Here is a 22,033-nt window from a genome sequence, read left to right as displayed (position 1 = left end):
ATCAGATAATTATTGTCTGAACCAGCCAATTTCGGCAGCGCTGCTTGACTATCTGTCTAGGTTTACATCTGCATCACAGTCTCTGAAGGAGACTCCGCCGCAGCATCTGCAGAAAATAGATGGAGAGAAGTCTTGCATGGATTTGAGTGTAAAAATGGAGGAAACGTAGCAGACACCTGGCGGCCCTCATGGGGTCCGTGGGTAGCCACTGTTGTAGTCACCCGCTGGATCCAAACCATGAAGAACTCAGCGCAAGTGTGAACCTAGCTGAACGTTTTTTGGTGGGCTTCCCTGCTCTTCCTCAACAGCTGATGTTGGGGAGAGAACGATTGTCCAGTTGTTTTTGGCTACAGACTTTTGTTCTCTGCCAGATCAGGTTGCCACTTCTGTCGCTGTGGATTGAAAGGTCAGTTTTCAGTTTTGATATACAATCTCCATTGGCCCTCATTTATCAATCAAAGCTATTGAGTTGTTGCCCATGGTATGTTTCTTTTTTTTATCAGCTTTGGTACATTTCACAAATTCTAATAACACAAAGAAACCTTATATTTGTATATTCACCTTTAGCAAAAACAAATCCTATACATACTGTATTTTGTATCGTCATACTGTACTGACATACAGAATAAAGGTAAAATGTGTTATAGAAATTAAGAATGCAAAACATAATCTCAGCTGCTGTCCCCCCCCCCCTCCCAACCCCCACAGTGAAGTCAACAAGACTGTTTACCTGTCTCTATGTACAGGAAACAACTAGAAGGCATAGACGTAAAATGCTGCACCCCACTTGCTCCAGTTGTTTGTGGAAACTGGCCTGCTGGTGCATCCTGTTATATGCCCAGCCTGTCATCTTTCTTGCCTTTGGCGAGGTGGCCTGGTGGAAAAGGCAGGTTTCTGCGCTACTATTTGACCTTACCCACTCTCAGGCTTAAGTTCTCTGTTGAGGCTGTCTTGATTTTTTATTTTTTTTTTCTTCCTCCGGTGTTCTTGCTTGGGACAGGATTTAGCTGCATGTTTGGCATTTGGGAATTCCCTCTAGGCTAGGGAATCCTTCTTCCCCCTTCAATGATGCCAAACAGGGGTGGGACCCATGGCTTTTCTAATAGAGGATTCCTAAAGGACTGGTGGCACATGCTGGATTTTGCTGGGAGAATTTTGAAATCTGGATTTGTTCTATGTCTCCCTGTTTGCATTTGCTGCTGTCTGCTACAATACTGTGTAAGCGGCCATTTTTTTTGTGGCCGTGGGCATACGCAGTCGGCTCTGCCCGAGGCCTACAAGTTTTGATGGCCTGCGCCGGAAAAAGACGCGTAACGAGGACATTCCTGAAGAAGATGGAGGAATCGCTGGAGAGTTCTCTTGCAGCATTCGGGACAGCCCCAGTGCTGCGAGAGAACTCATTTGCATACTGATGAAAACCAGGATTTCTACGGAAGGGCGGCGCGGAGAAGACATCTAAAGATAGGAGAAAAATAGCCTTTCTTAAGGCTATTCCTACGTGTCAACTAGAAAAAAAAAAGTGTTTTAATGGCAGAATCCCTTTAAGAGACCTTTGCAAAATGGTTCCAATGAAAAATGTAAAGTCCTGGAATGCTTTGAAACAAATATGTGATCCTAAAGGGGTTAATGGGTAACTAGAAACCACCGAGGTTAGTTATGTAACTGTGTATTGTGTGTGGTGGATGCTACTATTACTATTACTCACTATTAGAGATGAGCGAACAGTAAAATATTCGATATTCGTTTCAAATAGCCCCTCAATATTCGACTATTCGAACGAATATTGAACCCTATTATAGTCTATGGGGGAAAAAAATGCTTGTTTCGGGGGATCCCACTCTTCGACTCAGGAGAGTCACCAAGTCCACTATGACACCCCAGGAAATGATGCCAACACCCTGGAATGCAACTGGGACAGCAGGGGAAGCATGTCTGGGGGCATCTAACGTGCCCAAGTCACTGTATTGTGTCGGGATCCCTGTCAGCTTGCGATATGCGCGAGCTGACTTTTTCCCATAGGAATGCATTGACCAGCGTTGATTGGCCGAATGCCATACAGAGTATAGCATTCGGCCAATCAACGCTGGTTCTGCCTGAGGCTCGTCTGGGAGCAGGCGGAGTCTTAGATCGGACCAGAATGGAGACTGCTGTGGACCGATCTTAGACTCCGCTCCTCCGGCAGAACCAGTGTTGATTGGCCGAATGCTGTACTCTGTATGGCATTCGGCCAATCAACGCAGCTTGATGTGTGATGTAGCAGAACTCTGTGTGTATATGCGAGGATCCTACTGTGGTAACCGTGCTGTGTGATGTAGCAGGGTTGTGTGTGTGTGCGAGGATCCTACTGTGGTAACCCTGCTGTGTGATGTAGCAGAGCTGTGTATGTACGAGGTTTCTACTGTGGTAATCCTGCTGTGTGGTGTAGCAGAGTTGTGTGTGTGCTTGGATCCTACTGTGGTAACTGTGCTGTGTATTGTAGCAGAGCTGTGTGTGTGTGTGCGAGAATCCTACTGTTGTAACCCTGCTGTGTGCATGCTACATGTGATGTAGCAGTGCTGTGTGTACATGGCTGCTACTGTGGTGGCCCGGCTATGTGCATGCTATGTGTGATGTAGTAGAGCTGTGTGTAGGGTGCTCCTACCGTGGTAACCCTGCAGTGTTCATACTACATGTGATGTAGCAGAGCTGTGTGTATGGAGCTCCCACTGTGGATCCCAACCAGATAGTGCCCCAAAGAGCTGAGTAGCATTCCCCCCCTTAAATAAAAGTAATCCCTAGCTAACCCTGCCTGTACATCTATCCCTGTCTCACAGTCACATAATTCGCACTCTCAAATTAACCGAATGTTAAATCCACCATTCGTATAAATTGGAGGTCACCTGATTTCTGCCGCCAATTACTTTTTCCGATTTTTTTTTTTTTTTTTTTTCGATGCCTCCGTTGTCGTAGTTCCTGTCCCACCTCCCCTGCGCAGTTATTGGTGCAAAAAAAGCACCAGGGAAGGTGGGAGGGGATACAAATTTTTACTGTGTTTGCCTCGTGGTATTTGATTGGAATTGAACACCTCGAACGGCCTGATATTCGATCGAATATCTATTTATCGAACAGTGTTCGCTCCTCTCTACTTATTATTACTACTATTGTGGTAGTAGCCTGCCATGGTGAGCAAGTACAGTTTATAAAGCCGCCTGCATTGCTCATCCAGTGTAGTACAATGTATGATTAATTCTGTGTCCCAGAAATGTGTGTACACTGTATTTCAGCCCAGTACAGTGAATGGAGGCCAAAAAGCAGATTAATGAATTACAATATCCTGCTGTTCCTATTATACAAACTGATAAGGCAGAAAACAAACACAAGGCTGTAGGAAGCAATAAAACTATGCTGTGAACCTTGTTAGAGGTTTCAAGGCACGATTGTTCTTTACCTTTCAATGACAAATCCAAGAGGTAGAGGACCCCCAAAACAGTTTACCCCCATCACAGACAGACTCCTTTTAAGCTCTGCCATACCCTTCAACATTCACCTAGATTTGTGAAATCTCCTACTGTCTGGATTGTACAGCATGGGAGCTGGCATAGTTCAGGATTGTCCTAGGTAACCTTTCCATAGGTTTTTCCTAATGTGGCTAACCATATTTATTCTGTTAAGTGAGGTTTATTGTTATTAGTTTTCAATGTATTTCTAGCATTCGCCTTTAATTCTAGAAACTGTAAAATGCTGCCCGTGTCTGGCCGTCCGCCTGACCTCAGTCCACATTTAACGCTGAGCCAAGCATGCCATTCTGAGAATAGTTGGCCTGAGTAAAAAGCACAGTGAGTGCTAGATGGGTATTGGAAGTGAACAATCTGCTGTCTGGCTGTATACGTTCCAGCATTGTGATACCCGTGCTAAATTACACAGCTGTACATAAACTCTACTCCTTTCACTTTTCCTTTTGTCTTGTCACTTTCCTTGACTCTATTGAAAACCTCTTATGTACCATCCATGTGAGCACAATTTGGGGTTGTTACTTTGTGTTTGTTGACATTCTGAAAACCTTGATAATATTTGCCAACCCACACACCCCCTTAATAAAAATATTTAAAAAATAATTAGATATACATATTTATTTATGCATATACACACTCATTTATTTTTTATTTTTATAAACATCAGAGCAAGTCTGCCTGGAATTGCAGTTGGTGTTGTGCAATATATATATATATATATATATATATATATATATATACACACACAAAATTATTGAGACATATCACTTAATTTTTAAATTTAGGTGTTTCAGTCAGACCCATTGTCACAGTGATGTGAGTTTTATCACTGTTTTTTTTTTTTTTAGGAGCAGAATGCAAAAAAAAAAAGCTGTGCAGTGATTAGTTGATATGGGCAACTAAGACCACTTTGCTTTTAGGCCAGTTCATGAAGTTTCTTCTGTCCTAAGTATTCGGTGATCAACTTTGAATGGTATTCATGAAAAGTGTAAGGGTTTAAGAACCACAGCAACTCCAGAAAGTGGAAGACCACGTGCAGTTATAGAGCGGGTGTGTTGTAGTCTGACATGCATGTCACTTCCTAATGAGAAGAAGTGGAGATTAATATTATAGTCCTGGATAACCCCTTTAATAACTCTGGTACACTTCCACTATTTCTGGCATGTCTCATACCAGTTTTATTGCACGAGTTATAGTAAATTTGTTGGGCATAGACATTTTTACCCCACTCCTCTCATTTACGTAAAAAGTAATGTAGATGGGTAAGTAAATATCTAAACGTGCCCCACCCCCTCCCATGGCCTTTATCTTTGAGATGACCTCAGATGTTCATCAATGTCTGGGATGAATTTTAGGTGACCTACCTTGATAAATAACTACTGACCAACAAACAATTTGCTGAGCTTGAGATTTTATTCATCTTCTGATGCCAATATTTGTTACTTTCATAATGCTATATGCAGGCTTTATTACAGGTTACTTCTGTGAGTAGAACATGACCATAATGTTAAGTACATGGCTACAGCTTTTACCATGTGGCTCGCTTGAAATCCATCAAGTATATTTCTGAAAAATATAAACCACGGCACATGGAAAGACCACCCCATTATCCAGACTGTAACACACTTCATATCACCATATACAGTACCGTGCATACTGACCATCTTTTTTTATGCTATTTTTGATGGTAATATTTACGGTACGTTATACTGTATAGAACATTTATTTCTTTTCAGGAGTCAGTTTCACTTGTCCATTGATTTAGACAATGTATAGTATTTTATTTTTGGAGAGCACTAGATGCAGCCTATCACTTACAATCGATACACTTTGAACTATGGAATAGGAGACATCTGATGCAATAAGATAGCCATGCTATTTAAAAAAGTGTAGTAAAAGTGGAAAATGGATGTTAATGATGTGTATGTAATACAAAGCTGTCTATAGACTGGGGTTTTCTGACGTCATATAGCCTGTGTATTTAGATTTTATGTGTATAGTAACTAAAGGACGTAAACATTAAGGCACTCTAGTATTTTTATGGAAAATGCATATGGATTTTTTGAGTAATGTTTCCATGTTTCATGAACATGCATATGATTTCAAGCCAAATTGCAATGGCTGTAACAGAGTCTGTCTTGTGCCATTTATAATACTGGAGTCTTGTGTTGTAGCTCAGCGTCTGCTACCTCTGCACCACAGCCCGCTATTCATCACTGTCCATAAATGTATTTATTTATTACATTGCACCATCATGTTTTAGAGGACTTTACAGACATTGGCAGTCAGATGATGTATCCAAAAGTAAGAACTTAGGGGGCGTTCACACTACCATTGGTGACCGTCAGCATTGTCCGTGGCTGTTGTCTGTTACAAGATTTTAGCAACTGACACTAGGTGAACCTCATAAATTTCCATCCATTTCAATGAGATTTTATCTTGTGTTCTTTAGTGTCCATTCACACCCAAAAAACAGACAGCAAGTGTCTATTTTTTTAACATTGAAGTCTATGGCCAACAGACTTATAACGGACAGTAACTGATAGCCATCAGTTACTGTCCGTTTGTGTCTGTTATGATAGGTGTCCGTTTTTTTTGAACGGACACCTTCATAATGGAATTCAAGGATAGTATGAACCCTGCCTTATTCACACAACTGCATTTTGGGAACATGTCATGCCCAATATAATCCAATGAAAAATGGACTGCACAGGGACTGCATCCGTATGCTGTCTGTGATTTTCATTGATCCATAGGCTTTGTCCAGGCAAACCTGGCCATTGAATTTACTATATAAGTAGGCCAGGGGCAGTGAAAATTTTTTAAAAATATTATACTCCCCTGGACCATGCTAAGAGGACAGTAGAACACCGGCAATAGGCAAGTGTGATATTTTTTTTTAACTTTCCCCGGCCTCTCTAAAAATTTGGACAACCTCTTTAATGGAGCTCTGTGGTCTAACAAATGAATCAAAATACAGCATGCTTCTGTTCTTTTTCCATGGACCAAAGGTGGACGCCTGCTTGCACCCATTAGAATTAATGGGAGCACATGCTGTTTGTCATTTCCACAGACATCACGTGTCTGCAAAATTTGGATGTGTGACTAAACCCAAAGTCATCACAGTACCCGGAAACAGACTGGTAGAAACACAGGTAACAGTAGACTTAAGACTGTATTCAGTTCGGTGATGGCAAACTTGCCTTTGGTCAGATTTTACATCACATTTCAGGCTATTTCTGTTCTAGTTTTCTATGCCTTATCGTACACATTGTGTATTTTGTTAGTTTGCGCCGTAGATACAATCATATGGTTCAGTGGGTGTATATTATGAGATTAGACTATGCTCACAGCTGCATGTACAAGAAAATGGAAAATAAATAATCTGTTGAAAACAATCTGTATAGCAAACCCCCTGTGGCAGTCTATTTGAGAGCACTTAGAAAAGCGCTTGTCAGAAATACGGATGGATATGGTTTGTGAATACCTTGTTGATTTAAATTTTCATAATAGTACAAATATACAATAACTTAAATGGATTCTACCACTAAATATGTATTTTTTGTGCTTTAGACGTCGGAATAGCCTTTAGAAAGGCTATTCGTCTCTTACCTTTAGACGTGGTCTCCGCGCTGCCGTTCCTTAGACATACCGTTTTTTACCAGTATGCAAATGAGTTCTCTTGCAGCAATGGGGGCGTCCCCACCGCTGCCAGAGAACTCTCTCCAGCGACGCCTCCATCTTCAGCTGCATCCTCCCCTTCTCTCGTCGTCATCTCCAACACCCGCGCAGTCGGCTCTACTAGTGTCTCACTGGCAGAGCCGACTGCACAGGCGTCAGAGCTGACCCAGACCGAAGACGACGAGAGAAGGGGAGGATGCAGCTGAAGATGGAGGCATCTGCTTTACCCAAATCTGTTTCTCATATGCCCTGTTAGGGTGCATGTATCTATGCTGCTCTCTGTAAGGCTTCATATAAGTGGCTGTACATCCCCTAATTTGCACATCGCTCTAATATGGTTCCTATACCGTACCTCTGCATGTCTACCACTTTACACAGAGGAATATAAGGGACTTTTGAGACACAGAGCGCTGGGAAGAAAGAAATTAATAACAATTGCTGCATTGTTTCAGAAAGAAACAAAAAATATATATATTGCAATATTGTGGCATAATGTTGTACCCCAGTTGTCCAAAGGGTGCTTGGTTATTGTAAATTGGCTTTACTTGGTAACTGATTTAATATAGAGAAGTGAGAATTTGTCTCGTAATTATTTCTACAAAGCAACAGCCTAAAACAATCATTGCAAAAAAAGGTGAAAATAAAAGTAAAGGATTTTGTCTGGTTATTAAGATCCATATCCATGCAAGCTAATAGAAGTAAAAAGTAAATGTGTGAGTGAATGCATTTGCTGGTTCCACTTGTACCATTGTATTGTTCGGTCACTAGTAATACTGCGTTGGTATCTCCATACCCGCTGCCATATATCCTGAAATGTACTCTAAGCTCTCAGATGATGAAGTTCTTTATAAAGCTTATTGTCCGTCTTTTCATATGTCTGGAAGTAATCGCGTTGTCTGGGGGGAATTGTGTGGGGTCTGTATAAATAAGTTTTATGTGGGAACTAGCAGATATTCTTACCAGACCCCTCTTTCCGCGCCTACATCAATAGCCGGCAGAGAGATTAAACATCGCTTACACACTTGTGAAGTTCAGCAGTTGAAATAACTCAGTGTAGATTCATCTACAAAAGTGTTTCCTGTAACTTTTCTGAGTAAGAGTTTAGCGGAGTCTTTAAGATTTCTGTGATATGACTAAGTTTTTCCATTTTCCTTGAACTGCTTCCCGGTGACAGACAGGAAGGATATTGATCATAAACGCTGGATGGATTCACATCTGCATTGTTTCTGCACTGTAAGAATTCTGGTTAACTTTTACTGAAATTCTGGCAAATTGATCATTCTTATTATATTTACTTGTCAGTCTCATTGGCATTTTAGTATATGACATGTATTCTTGGTATGCAACTTGTCATGACATCAAATACTAACTGCTGAAAATATTTCATCATGGTATCACATAATGACAGAATGAGAACGTTCATGACCATGTGTCATGGAGTGGCAAGATGAAAGAACATAGCTTTTTTCATCTGATGTTCAGTTTCTTATAGGTAGAATGAAATCCATGGCAGATTCCATCTTCTCCACCTGAAAGGATACATGTGCCACTTTATACTTACTGTGTTGTGTTGAAAGAAGAAGTCCTGATCAGGGTATTCTAGGAAATGTAAAAAAACAAAAAAACTTGATAATCTTCAGTTGATATCTTTTTAATGGCTAACTAATAATGATGACAGATTACAACGTTTCGGAACTCTCGGCTCCTTTCTCAAGTAAATTTAAAAACCATTTCTGAAGGCTGCATATCTATGTACAAAAGGACACATAGGGATAGAATTCTAGGAGGAAGGGGGGGGGGAGAGGGTTATTAGTAATTGGTAGAAACAATGTAAGAAAAATGTAAACAATTCCAGGTTCTTATCAGTTCACAGGGTCTCAGGTCAGTGATTTCTGTAAGATGCCATGAAACCATGTGACAGATTTAACCCCTTCTCCAGTGTTTGAAGGAGGGTCATAAGTTTATATTCATAAATCCATCGCTCTTTCTTTGATTTAAAATTCCCTCTTAAAACCAAAATTTTCATGTGATCAGTGATATCAACAAACAGGGTATTCTAGTAATGACAAAAATAGGAATTCAAGGCTAGATCGATGCTGATCCCACTGAATATAAGAATGAAAGTCTCCAGTCTCTCTGCTTTAAATAGAGCAGTGGTCACATGCTGTCACTGTCAGAGATGATCGATCTTCTCAGCAGCATGGCATTAGCTCAATGAGTAACTGCTGCTCCATTTACACAAGGTGACTTTGGGATCACTGTTCTCCATTCACTAACCTGATAAAGATAGATTTGGGCCGGGTACTAATGGGACGAATTTATATAGTAGCTGGCTACAAGCAACAGAATCACCTTTGTGATGTACAATAGTAGTGTAATGAATGGGGTTTATACAAATCCAATCCAGACTCCACAGTGCGAGTTGTATTGTGCTGCGGGATTCAAGCATGCAGAATGTCCATTATAGTTGTGTTTTTGGCTGCGGTTTTCAACCATTGCAAAGCAAAGGTTGAAAACTGGGTCAGCCACTCTGGAATTGTGGCCGTGATAAAGCCGTGACGAATACCAGCTGTTTTTGGCGTCGGCAGGTCTGTTGCAGTTATCCTGCTCTGGACCTATCCTGTGGCTTTAACCTTAGATTGTACCCATATACCTCCCTACTTCATATCATTGAGAGGTGTGTATAGTTGTATATTTTATTTCATGAAGTGCAGTCAAAGCTGGCTGATATTTGGCATCAGGTAACCAATGCTGCTACCTAGAAAAGGCTTGTATTGACTTCTGAGTGTTACAATGGAGTGACTAGTGATCTACGTATATTTCTAGCTCTTGGAAATGGTTGTTATAATTCAGGTTAACAAGTTCTCCTAATGTTTACTGCATTAGCAGTAACTACAATAAACTTTGTACGGATGAGAATCTAAATGGGTATAATTTTTAGATCTTGTAAAGTTTGTGCCCTCTTTCTAGTCGCATAGTACATACGTACCAGTATTAAACCTAGTTATAGCAAGAAAATTAAGTACTCTAGTTTATAGACTGCAATATATGGAGCATAAATCATTTTAATAGTGTCAGTATTGCATAATTGTGGCTTATGGTTTCCCATAACATTGTATGTGTATGATAAATGTTGTCTTGTCATACTGGTTTAGATGGCGTAGCATATGCTTTGTTTCTAGAAACAGCACCCTGTTTATCCATGGACTATGTCTGGTATTGCACCTCATCTCCTAACAAGTCAGTGTAACTGAGCTACAATATGAACAAGAACAACACGGTTTCTGGAAACCAAATGTACATTTATTTTTCTAAAGCTCAGTTTTCATTGTGTTTGTAATGTTTAACTTGTAAGCCTGTCTGCCTGGTTATAAATTTATTGCAAAAAAATAGAGTGGCTACGCTGTTCCATATAAATGTAACTAGAACGAAAACTTGTTAAACTTTTGCTCTGTGATATGTGAAATAAGGCCAATAATCGTGGTGTAAACTGAGCTTAACCCTGGGGAACATAAATATATAGCAATAAAAACTAAGAAAATTCATATCTATGTTCACACAGTGTAAAATAGGTGGCAGAAAGATTGAGGGTTGAATTTTCCTCCAAAATCAGCTGTTAAGTTTAGTTTATTTTTTCTGCTTTCCATCAATTTAAATAGGATTTTGTATAGTAAATTCAGCCTTTTCTGTATATCCTCATGTATATACACTGTACATCATTCTGCAGTGTGTGTATGTTGTCTGATTTCAGCTTATTTTGCTGTGTAGTGGTTCATTTGTGATTATAATCTGCTTGATCTTTACATCTTCGTGTTCCTTATTAATTATTTTTCACATGACTAATTGATTTGAGGTTGTTGGAACTGTCGACAGGAGGGTTTGGCCTGTATGTCATTTGATGGAATTGATTTCTCCTGACCTTGGAAAATGGAAAATTCAGCTTTTCAGGACTTTCAGTTGTCCCACGTAAATTATAGTGATATTAATTAAAACTGGGATAAATTACCTTTCCCAGATCTTTCTGAAATCTAGGTTATATATATATATATATATATATATATATATATATATATATATATATGCTTCAAACCAAATGTCTGCAACATATTTTGGCAGTGAGACATCACTGTCAAAATGATAGATTCCATACATCCTTAAAGGGGTTTTCCAGGCAAAAACGTAATTTTCTAAAAAGCTCAGTTTGTGCTATTAATAGGTTAATAAGTGCACCCAAATACCTTTACCGTGTTCTGAGTGATTTCTGGGTTCTCTGGGAGCTTCTGGCATACTCTGCATTTGTTTACATCTGCATCTTCCTGTTCTGAGCCTTTCCTACAACTCTTATGATTCCTTGGGCTGCACTCATAGCTGACTCGCTCCCCCTTCCTGTTACCCTGGGTTGCCCGCTCATTACACCCTCAGTAGCCATCCTTAGACTCTTAGTTCTCACTCACTCAATACCTTTCTCCTTTGGCTGTAGTATTGTAATTGCCTCCATATATCATTATTACAGTCACACAGAAAAAGCTTCAGGACAACAATGAATTCTTGATCCTTTTTTTGGCATTTGGTAAAATAAATATATATAACCAGTATAAATTATACAGTGGCGCCACACAGTATAATATGCTCCGTAGAATGGTAGAATATGGATTGTACATACGCAGTCCATATTATACGGTGCTACATGCTACATTCCCTGCCACCCACTCTTTGGAGTTGCCAGCTAGTATCTTCTCTTTGTGATATGTGCCGACCTACATATATTACAGAACAAAAAAGCAGTCGTAAATATACACATACATTAGATAATTGAAGGGGAGAGGGGAATGTGGGCCTGGTCATTAGAATATGGATACATCCTGGATAACCCCTTTAAAGAGGTGCTTTCACCACCTCCACCAAACTCCAGTTCTTAGCATCTTTTGATAGCCATCACTCCATTGATTTCAGTGCGCGCAGTTGGAATTTTTTCTCTAGCTCCTACCATTCCTGAGCAATCAGTTCTGTTCGTTTAGGTGTCTGATATGCTATTTAGACTCTGTACTGTCATGAAGTCGGTGTCAGACTGGAGCAGACAAGGAGTGTGATTCTGAGCTCTGATACTGCCTGCCTCTGACACTGGAGTTGTGAATCACTGCCCACCTGACAGCAGTAGACCATTGGAACTGCACTTGTTGCTTAGGAACCGTGAGGGCTAAAAAGTTCCAACTGTGCTGGAATCTGTAGAGCAGCACCTTTTAATAGTTACTAAGAACTTGAATTGGTGGAGGTGGTGAAAGGTCCTCTTTAAGAGTCAAGTAAAGCTAATAATGCATTTATTTTCTTTACTTGGATAACTCCATCATATTACACAGAGCTTTACAGACCTTGTCAATCACTGTCCCATATAGGGCTCACAATCTACATTTCCTATCAATATGTCTGTAGAGTGTGTTAAAAAAACACTCATAATTCATAATTTCCGTTGTGCTGCTTTTGCTGCAGGAATTGCTGCAGGTCTCTTCCAACTTTCAACACAATGCGTGTGCCGGCTACATTTCCTGGTTTGCCTATGGTTGTGTGAATAGATCCCACTGCATTTTAGTGAATTATGATGCATTGAGCTCCCAAACAGATCCTGTACTTTGTTTGCTTACTTAATAGCAGCAAAACATTCCGCAGTGCTTTTTCAGATATTTGTCAACACTGTCCCAAGTATGGCGTACAAACGAAATTCCCTGAGAGTGTAGAGAAAACCCATGCAAATATGGGGAGAACATATAAACTGTATAATGTTGTCCTTGGCTGGATATGAACCTAGAACTCCAGTGCTGCAAGGGTACGGTCATCACCATTGTCCAACTGGATGTTTTGAAGACCTATCTTTCTGAGAGGGTGGGGTACAGCATCTGTCTTACATAGCCTTGAACTGCTCGAAGTCTCTGAAATATGCCATATGCTTGTACTTGCATAGATCAAAGATATTTGGGAATCAAAATGTTCTACTGCCATATGTCTATGGCTTGCCTTTAGTTAGTAGAGAACCCTGATGTAGTGAGGTGGCAAGGCCAGTAATATCTTTGTATGGACTTAATCACATTCTCTGTATGATTTAATAATGGATTTGGGATTGGTGATCTGGAAATGATACACAATGCAATCTTACAAGCTTATCTCTCAGACACAGTGAGCCTGTCTTTAAGATTCTATTGTCCACTGAAACCACAGTGACATCTTTTAGATTGTATTTTTTACAACAAGAACAGATGTCAGTCTTTTGGCAATCCACACCTATTTGTATCACTGAATGGATTCCAGCTTGAAGCAATGGCAAGGGTTGACACCTTTTCTACATAAGAGCAAGCTTCATGCAGTATTCATGTGAACCAGTCTTGGGGTGAATTATTTCGCCTCCATTTTGTAGAACTCAAACAGTGTTAGAGCTAGATGGGTAAAAAGTGTATGTGTTCTTGGCATACACCCAGTTTAACAACCGGGAATCAGAAAGAGGGGGAGAAGTTGTCAATCAATAAATGTGGGCGGAGTTAGGCTGCCGTTAGCAGGGGTACTGTACAGCACAGAGTGAAGCCCCCAAACCCTTTTCACCTAATTTACATGTAAATAAAACTGCTATAATGCAGCTGCAATGCTGAGTATTAGAGCTAGTGCAAGGTGTTTTTATTAGTTTTATTACAATTTTCTTGCTGATTAGACTCCCTTTAAATATAAAATGAGTGTATTGTTTAGTTGGGTGCTTGTTGTATAGAATACAAAGCTCTGTGACATGGCTTTTGTAATATTTACATCATCCCTTTACAAAGTAGCTGAAAGTTCAAGATCATGGGAAATAGCACATCAGCCGTGAACCATGAAGTGCTGTCGCTAGAGTTTCAGGCTCTTGTACTTGTTGACTTGGTCTATTTTCAGAACAAGCTGTTTGTTCTTGTGTAAATGGGGTCTAGTAATGGCTGCCCTGGGATTGATCGCAAATACGTTTTCATCCTCCCATGAATGCACATGTATAGATCTAGACAATGGTATTCTCAAACACTTTCTAGGATGGTAGTGGGGTGCAGAGGATAAAGTAGGAAACAGCTTGATGCTTGGAGCACAACCTCTGATCTTCCTGCCTGTATTATACTGGGACAGTCTGGATATCTGTATAGTGCAGTCACCAAAAGTGATGTGTCAGCATCCTCTATGCAATTGTCCGTACTTGGAGGAAAGCAAATTCAGATATTTATAGGGGGTAGATGTCAGGGACTGTGCCACCAAAAGCCAAGTGGACACAATGAGTAACGTGTTGTCCCTAACATTTAACCATTCTTAAGTTAATATGGTGCAAAATAGGCTCTAGAACAGTTACAACAATTCCTGCTCCTAAAAAGAACTTTTCTATGCAATTTCTAAGATAAATTATCACAAACTAGGGGTTTGGTCCATTACAAAGAGCAGTGACTCCTTTGTAGTGGGGATCCGAGTAGGGTAGGGTAACCTGTGTTACAAGGTAGACGGGAGAGGAGACTTGAACATGGATAAGTGATACGTTTTTGGTCAGTATACTGTTGTAACAGGCACATTTATATGTTCTAGACCATATGGTTGCATCTTCTGGCCATGTGGCTTCTCTTCCTTTTAAGTTTGTGTTCCTGTGCAATAAGTTCTGTTTTCTGTATAGGATTATAATAGACTGCCATTTCGCCTGGGTTTCTCTTCTCTGTGAACAGCATTTATTGATTTCCTTTATGGCATATTTTAAAGCTGTAGTTAGCAATTCTCAGGAGAAGACCCATTGAGGTCAGTGGGAAAGTTCTCTGTGCCAGGAGGGAATTAGATAAGCAGTGACATCATATTGTCAGTAGTGCATGCAATGAAGTATGTTGTGTGGTGTTATCTTTAGCAGTGTTATCTTTCATTGTAATAACATATGTCTTGTCTGTGATGTAAATGAAGTGATTATTGCAAAGAAAACCTTACAGAATTGACAAGTGGCAGGCTCAGTGGACTAATGAAAATTTCAGGATATAGTGCTTATTAAAATCTGAAAAAAAAAAGTTGGTTTTCAAAACAGGTAATTTTCGGATGACTCATTCCTTTTAAGGAGAGCCAGACAGGAGACTTAGATAAGTTTTACCCTGCTGACTAAAATATGCAAAGATTCAGGGGCGGATGACTGAGCTGGGTGTGAGGTAAGGAGTGGCTGGAATGGTAGGAGCTTTGGGACTTGAAGTGGACAGAACAATGCAAGACGGGCTATTTATGACACATTGCACTGAACGGAATTATCCTGTGTACGTTAGGAATGATGTGCTATGGAATGTTTAGACAGCCGACATATTTCCTCCCCATCAGTTTCTGGTTGTGGCAGATTTTGTGCTGTTTACTCTCTTATTCCTGTCTAAATATTTATTCATTTATTTTTATTTTTTTAAATTAGGTCAGGAGAGATGAAAAAAAAAAAAAAAACCTCCAAAAAACCTATACTCTCCTGTTTCCGGTGTCTGCCAGCATGGTCTGGTCCTACAGCTCTGTTGTGTTATTCCTCCTAGAAATTTCTGACTAAATTTGACAACTTTACAATTAGGGGTGCATCACTACACAGTGGAGTCTGACCTCAGACTAAATTTTAAACTGTTTGGCAATGGCCCTTTAATGCTTCCGAAGTCATTGAACAGCAATGGCTGTTTCCCAGAGGTCATGGCTGATGTCCTTTCTTTTTGTCATGGTGAAGGTCAGTAGGGGTACGTGGTCTCACTGAAGAGACCATCAGCCTAGGGAAATGTATAAGACATGTATTTTTTCCCTAGGAATTCTGGGAAAAGATATGTAAATTAATTGACATATTAAGAAAAAGGAAAACTATGCCTGTATCACCAGTTTATGGTAGGTAGCACCCTATAAATCAATGCCTGATCTTCAAAGAATCCTAGAGTCATAACTTGGGATAAATTCCAAAGCAAAAATTCTCTTCCGAAATGAAAACACAGCCAAACTCTGATTCTTGCCCTTCATCAGTGCGGAGCAGATTGTTGGTTGGCTAGGTGAGAGGCTATTGACATTATTCAAAAGCGGTGCTGTGTCTCATTGAAGAGACGTGGTACAGAATGGGGTAGGTTCTTATTTTTATGCTTTAAAACACCAGATGGACAGTCTTGCCTTTTGGGGTTATTCACACTTTGGAATAAATGTCTGATTTGTGTGGGTCCTACATCTGGGGTGACTAAAATATCGCAAAAGGGGGCCTGCAAGTTCACCTAAATGCTCCATGTGAGAGCAGGGTTTATGTTTGGTGAACTCTTGGCAGTCCCATAGAAGTAACTAGCAGTGACTATGCAGGTTCACCAGTTTTCTGTTCACAAGGAGCACTCCGGAACTTGTGGTCCCATTCATTGCAGGGGGTCCCTATTAACTGCTCATTTATCTCCTTTCACTTTTAGTTTATGCATTTTGGCTTTATTGTGAAAAACTAAATATTGGAAGTCTGATTCAATGTTACATGCTTACTGGTAAACATCGGTGAAGATCCACACAATTCTTAATCAGAAGAAAGAGACAGCAAAGCCAAAGTTATTACTCTCTTGCATAACACTGCCTAGTGCTGGCATCAGAATTCTTATTTGTTTCTTTTTTTTTATCAACAACATCGCTGACATTTTGCATTCTCTTTGTGTTATACTGATAATTCCCAGCCAATGATCTCCTCGAGCATGTTGCATATTCTGTATCTTTACCTGATCTGTACCAGTTAGCGGGGAAGTTTTTCTGCCTTGTGGTTACAATTTCCTTCCGTCAGTTTGGAAACTGATCTGTGGTAACAACTTGATATTAGCTACAAGAATTTTCTTTTCCTGTAATATTTTTGGGTTTTTTTATGTATATTTCTGAACCTCTTAAGTTCAGGTTGTGTTATTTTCATAGAAAATGAGAAAGCATGCAGTGTATCTAAGATTATTGTTGTCTTTGAAATATTTTATTTTTTCAGTTAAAAGCTATTAGATGTGTACAGTACCTAGTGTTCAATGAATGTGCAACTACGTGTATGCAATAGCAAGATGGATCAGTAATATTAGAAGATGTGCCAAAATTATGAAAACTGGGCATGTACTATATAAGCGAAAAATGCCAACTCCCACATTTGCCACTGGTACATGTTAGAATATACATATGCAGTTTTTTTGTGTAAAATTTTTGAAATATTAGGAGAAAACTGCACTTTTATGCGGGTTCGGGAATGGAAACCCTGAGTAGAGACCGGGTGCAGGTGTGTACCTAGCCTGAGAAGAAGAAATCTACTCTTCCTTGGACTTCATAGGTCAGTCTCTGGAAATCAAATAACCCTAGCAACACTTGAGCAGTGTACACCATTCCTTCCATGGTATGGATACTGTTACAATCATGTAGTCATAATGCTGTTGGTCGCACGTATGTCTTAATATTCCTGTGCAATTTTATCTTCTGAAATTATTTACATTTTACAAGACAGTAGATGGATTTATTAAAAGTCCTCAAAGCTGTAGATTATTTCTTGGCTTCGTTTCCCTTGGTTTGCCAGCTCCTTAACCCAGTCATTATGTAACTTCCCTTATGGCTCACTGTGTGCACAGGAATGTCCTTAAGTGTTACTATTGCAAAGAACATTCCATAGAACTGATTCATTGCCATGAGCTAGTCTCCTGTCTGCATTTTCTTTTGTCTTCAGAAAGTGAAAATCCAGCTATTTAGTGACAGTACTTATAAGAATACACATGCCTGTACATGAGCGTCCCATCTGACATTTGTATGAACCCCTGAAGTCAAATGACCTCTTATAAACATTAGTTAGCACACCAATGGGTCATTTAGACATGTCCTTTAGCTACCAGGACAATAGTGCTGTAGTGAAGTGCGCTCTGTCTGTATGCCAAAAATTGTTCATTACTCCAATACGTGAAGAATACGGGAAATTGGATGTCCCAGGGTTCTTTCTTACTGTGCATAGTAGAGATATTCAGTTATTAGGATAGCCAAATAGCTTTACATGTTTGCTTAATTTTCACTCTGATACTGCATAAGCACATACAGAATGTGGGCCATTTATTAAAGGGAATGCAGAATAAAAGAAGAATTGCCTGTAGCAACCAATAGAATTTCAGCTCTAATATTTGTGACCCTTTGGAACATGCTAGTAGTACCCTTATTAGCTGTGACTGAGTGGCAATGCATGCCTAATAACTGGCAGCCCAATTATTGGTGCCACCAATGATCAAGAGGAGGGGATCTCCAGTCTCCCTTTTAAATTTGAGTTGCTGGTCCATTCACTTTTATGGACTGCCGGAAATGCTTCTCAACGACAGTACCATAAAGATGATTTGAGGGTCTGCTGCTCTATTCAAAGGGTGGGGGACTTTGGATCCTTGTTCTTGTATTTGGTGGGGGTTCCAGTGATCAGACACTTATTCCCTTTCCTCTGGGTAGGGGATATGTAGTTTGTGGTACAGACCCTTTGGAAGGACATTCCCTTGTTGTAATTTGTGGCTTTATCCACAGGATATGCTATAAATACCTGAGAGGTTTTACTCTCTCCTCTGGGATCGGCATCTTTATTAAGAAAAGGGACCCATTTATTCCTGCAAGTGAGAGGGGGCTACGTGTATGCGAGTCTCTTCATTCACTTGTACAAGACTTCTGAAAGTAGGCGAGAGCACCTTCTATGGATATAGCCATAAATGCCGAGATGGGAATACCCCTTGAAAACCCCACTGAATAAGTTTTAACACCTTTTTTTGTTAAATGTTCTTTCTTCCTCAATTTGATTTGTCTGTATTTCCTGGATCATTAAGATATGTCTTGTCACAAGAGCCAGGTGAGGTTTCTTATTATGCAATAATGAAGCCATCAAGGTAGAAATTGTTTTCCTTAAAAGGAGACCTGTACTTGAGCTGCTTAATAAGTAACCTACATGCTGTGAGATGCATATAAAACCGATCAGCAGTGCAAGCAACTACATTCCATTGCTGGCAGGATTGTGCTTGAGCTTGGCGACACTTCACATTTTACAGAAATGTCTGTGCTGTTTTGGTACACGCATGAGGCAGGTGCAGGTATGTAACTATTGGCAAACCAGTGCTGTCTGTTATACAGAAAGCGAAGATTCATAGACTCCAAGCACATACAGCTACATTTAAAGGGGAACTTTAGTAAATCTACAAGATGCAGAGGGGGAGAAAAGGGTGGCAGGCAAAACTCCAGCATATAGAATTCCTTATCTGCTCTACTGCAAGCTTCTTTGTGTTAATGGAAATAGAGTTAGGGGTTCCTTGAGAGTGTTTGTCAAGGTAATAACATTAGAAACAACTGACCTAAGGACTAGGCAGCACTACAGAGTTTCTTTTCTAGTAGCCATCTTAGGACTTGGTGGGAAATTATTCCAAATGGCCATGAATATTTTGACATAGGCCAAGGTATTTTTGATTTCAGCATACTGGATATTAGTATTTCTCATTTCTGATCTCTTGGTCTGAGGATATTGCACTGGTATTCAGTTAGTGTAACCTCATCCATAGTTGCCACCAGTATCCTAATGTGGGAGATCCTGAAAACATATCCTGCAGGGGTTCTTTGAGAGCTGAGAGTGAGACCCCTGTAAATAAAAAGTATGTGGTGTGACTTGGGCCTTTTTGTACAGGGAGATTTTCCGGCCTACTTCTGTATCTTGAGTATTTCACTGCCCATGGACAGGCTTGTGTTTCACTATGGTAGGTCACCTGCCCATGTGTGACCACCTCTTCACTTTATCATGATTATTATATTGCCATGAAATGTTACAAGGTGTATACAAACACAACCTGAGTTACCCTGAGGATATCTCATATTATTGTTGAGACCTTCCAGCTATGTGCATCTATCATCACACCAATATTACCCTAATCTACTTAGATCCCCAACGTTTTTAGTTGTAAATTCCTCAGAGCAGTATTTTATAATGTACAACTATTGTTGGGAAGTAAAACAGCCATGTTTTGAATGTAAAATGAATTTTTTTGTAGTATGTTTTTAAAGAGAACCTTTCACCTTGGTTAACCTTCACATATATAATAATTGTATCAGTTGTTTCTATTAAAATGCCTATGCTGTTCTCAGACGGATTTTAAGTGTTTCAAGGGGTAATTCAGTCCTGCACAAAAAAGTAAAGTCATTAGGACTTAACATGGGCATAAGAATGGGTTATTTGCCTCATTACGTTCCTTCAAGACCCCATGCTGCTCTGGCCCACAGGCCACCTAGATCCCTACTGCTCTGAAATACCCATGCAGCCTATCATTGGCCGAAGCAATGGTCCCCTCATGTAGTGATTGACTAGACTGGCATCTCAGCATTTCCTGTAGTGTTGTGAGACATCAGGACAGGAAGCTCATTGGGTCCTGTGGATTGTAGAGGCTGGAGCCTCTTAATAAAAACTCCAACTGGCACAAATTATTAAGACTGATGTAGGAAATGCCACTCCCACCCCCCTCTCTATACATGATAGAAGTATTGTTGGACCTTTATCATCAGAAGATATAACAGATCTATGGAAAGTGGCCAAAGGTCACAGTGATAAATGAGAAATAAAATGTAAAATGTATTATGTGCGTCCTATTTTCTAAGAATAACTGATTAATGTTGCTTATGTCTTTGTTGTAGGTTACAGCCTGACTGATTCAGAGTGTGGGGACACTTATCTGGTTGTGAAGAGCATTATGGCTGAACCGGACTACATTGAATCAGACAATCCAGAACTAATAAAGCCTCATAAATTAGTAAACCCTGTGAAGGGATCTAGAAACCACCAGGATCTTCACCGGGAATTATTAATGAACCAAAAAAGGTAATGATTGAAATACCAGTGGTAGTCACTTTATGAATGGTTATATAGATAACTGTATATAGACTTACACCAGCCAAATTAAAATGTTTCTGGCTCCATACGCTTAAGGTTAGACCATCAACTCGGGGAATCCTCAGTTGTGTTTAGGATAATCTACTTTAATATTGTTATTGCTACACATTGTAGTAATTATGCATGATAAGACCATCCGACCCCCGTCAGCCATTACAGGACTTGTACTTTTTTGTAATGATAATATTCCCCCAAACATAATGGCTAAGGGACTATAGTACTCTTCTGTTACTAGATACAGCACTGCCTTCACCAATTATGAATCATAAAAGGGGTTGTGCATTTATTTCGGAGACCAAGGTTACTATTTGTATAATGAAAAGTTGTACAATTTTCCAATGTAATTTTTGTATCCATTCTTCATGTTTTTCTAGATCTCTGTTTGCTATTATTCATTCTGCTTACTTTCAGTAGACAAAAATTAGTCCATGGGCATGTGATATACAGTATACGGTCTGTCTTTGGTAATGTAATGAGCTGTGCACCTGTTTATCATATGACCATAGACCGTATATCACATGACCATGGACTAGTAAGCAGAATAAATGACAGCAAGCAGAGATCTAGAAAACCATGAGGAATTGATGCATAAAGTATATTGAAAAATTGTACAACTTTTCATTATACAGACAGAACATTGTCTCTCAATATTTGTTTGAAACTGGACAACCTTTTTAATTGGATTAATTTTAGTACTTATTTTTTACAATTATATGTATTTGTAGAGGTCTCTCACCCCAGAACAAACCTGAACTGCAGAAAGTGATGGAAAAAAGGAAAAGAGATCAAGTTATCAAACAACAAAAAGCAGAAGCTGAACAGAAAAAGTCAGACTTTGAGGTAGAACTACAGAAACGACATCAGAAACTGGAAGAGGTGAGAGTTGAATTGACTTCCCTTGGTGAATAAAGAAAGTTGATGTTGTCAATGGCAGTATTGACATGCTTAAAGAGGATCTTTC

At 39.7% G+C, this 22,033-nt stretch overlaps 1 protein-coding gene across 1 annotated transcript in view; it reads left to right on the top strand.

Moving 5' to 3' along the window:
• FAM107B (family with sequence similarity 107 member B) overlaps positions 1–22,033 on the top strand; it is a 35,069-nt gene that overhangs the window by 7,480 nt on the left and 5,556 nt on the right. Inside the window, exons 2-3 of the mRNA XM_075274029.1 lie at positions 20,817–21,000; positions 21,798–21,948. Of these exons, the coding sequence (XP_075130130.1) occupies positions 20,873–21,000; positions 21,798–21,948 (279 nt within the window). The 5' untranslated portion in view covers positions 20,817–20,872. The remainder of the gene's footprint in view (positions 1–20,816; positions 21,001–21,797; positions 21,949–22,033) is intronic.

The sequence above is a fragment of the Leptodactylus fuscus genome, chromosome 5 (assembly GCF_031893055.1).
Source record: "Leptodactylus fuscus isolate aLepFus1 chromosome 5, aLepFus1.hap2, whole genome shotgun sequence".
NCBI lineage: Eukaryota > Metazoa > Chordata > Amphibia > Anura > Leptodactylidae > Leptodactylus > Leptodactylus fuscus.
This window is presented reverse-complemented; position numbering and strand designations above follow the sequence as displayed.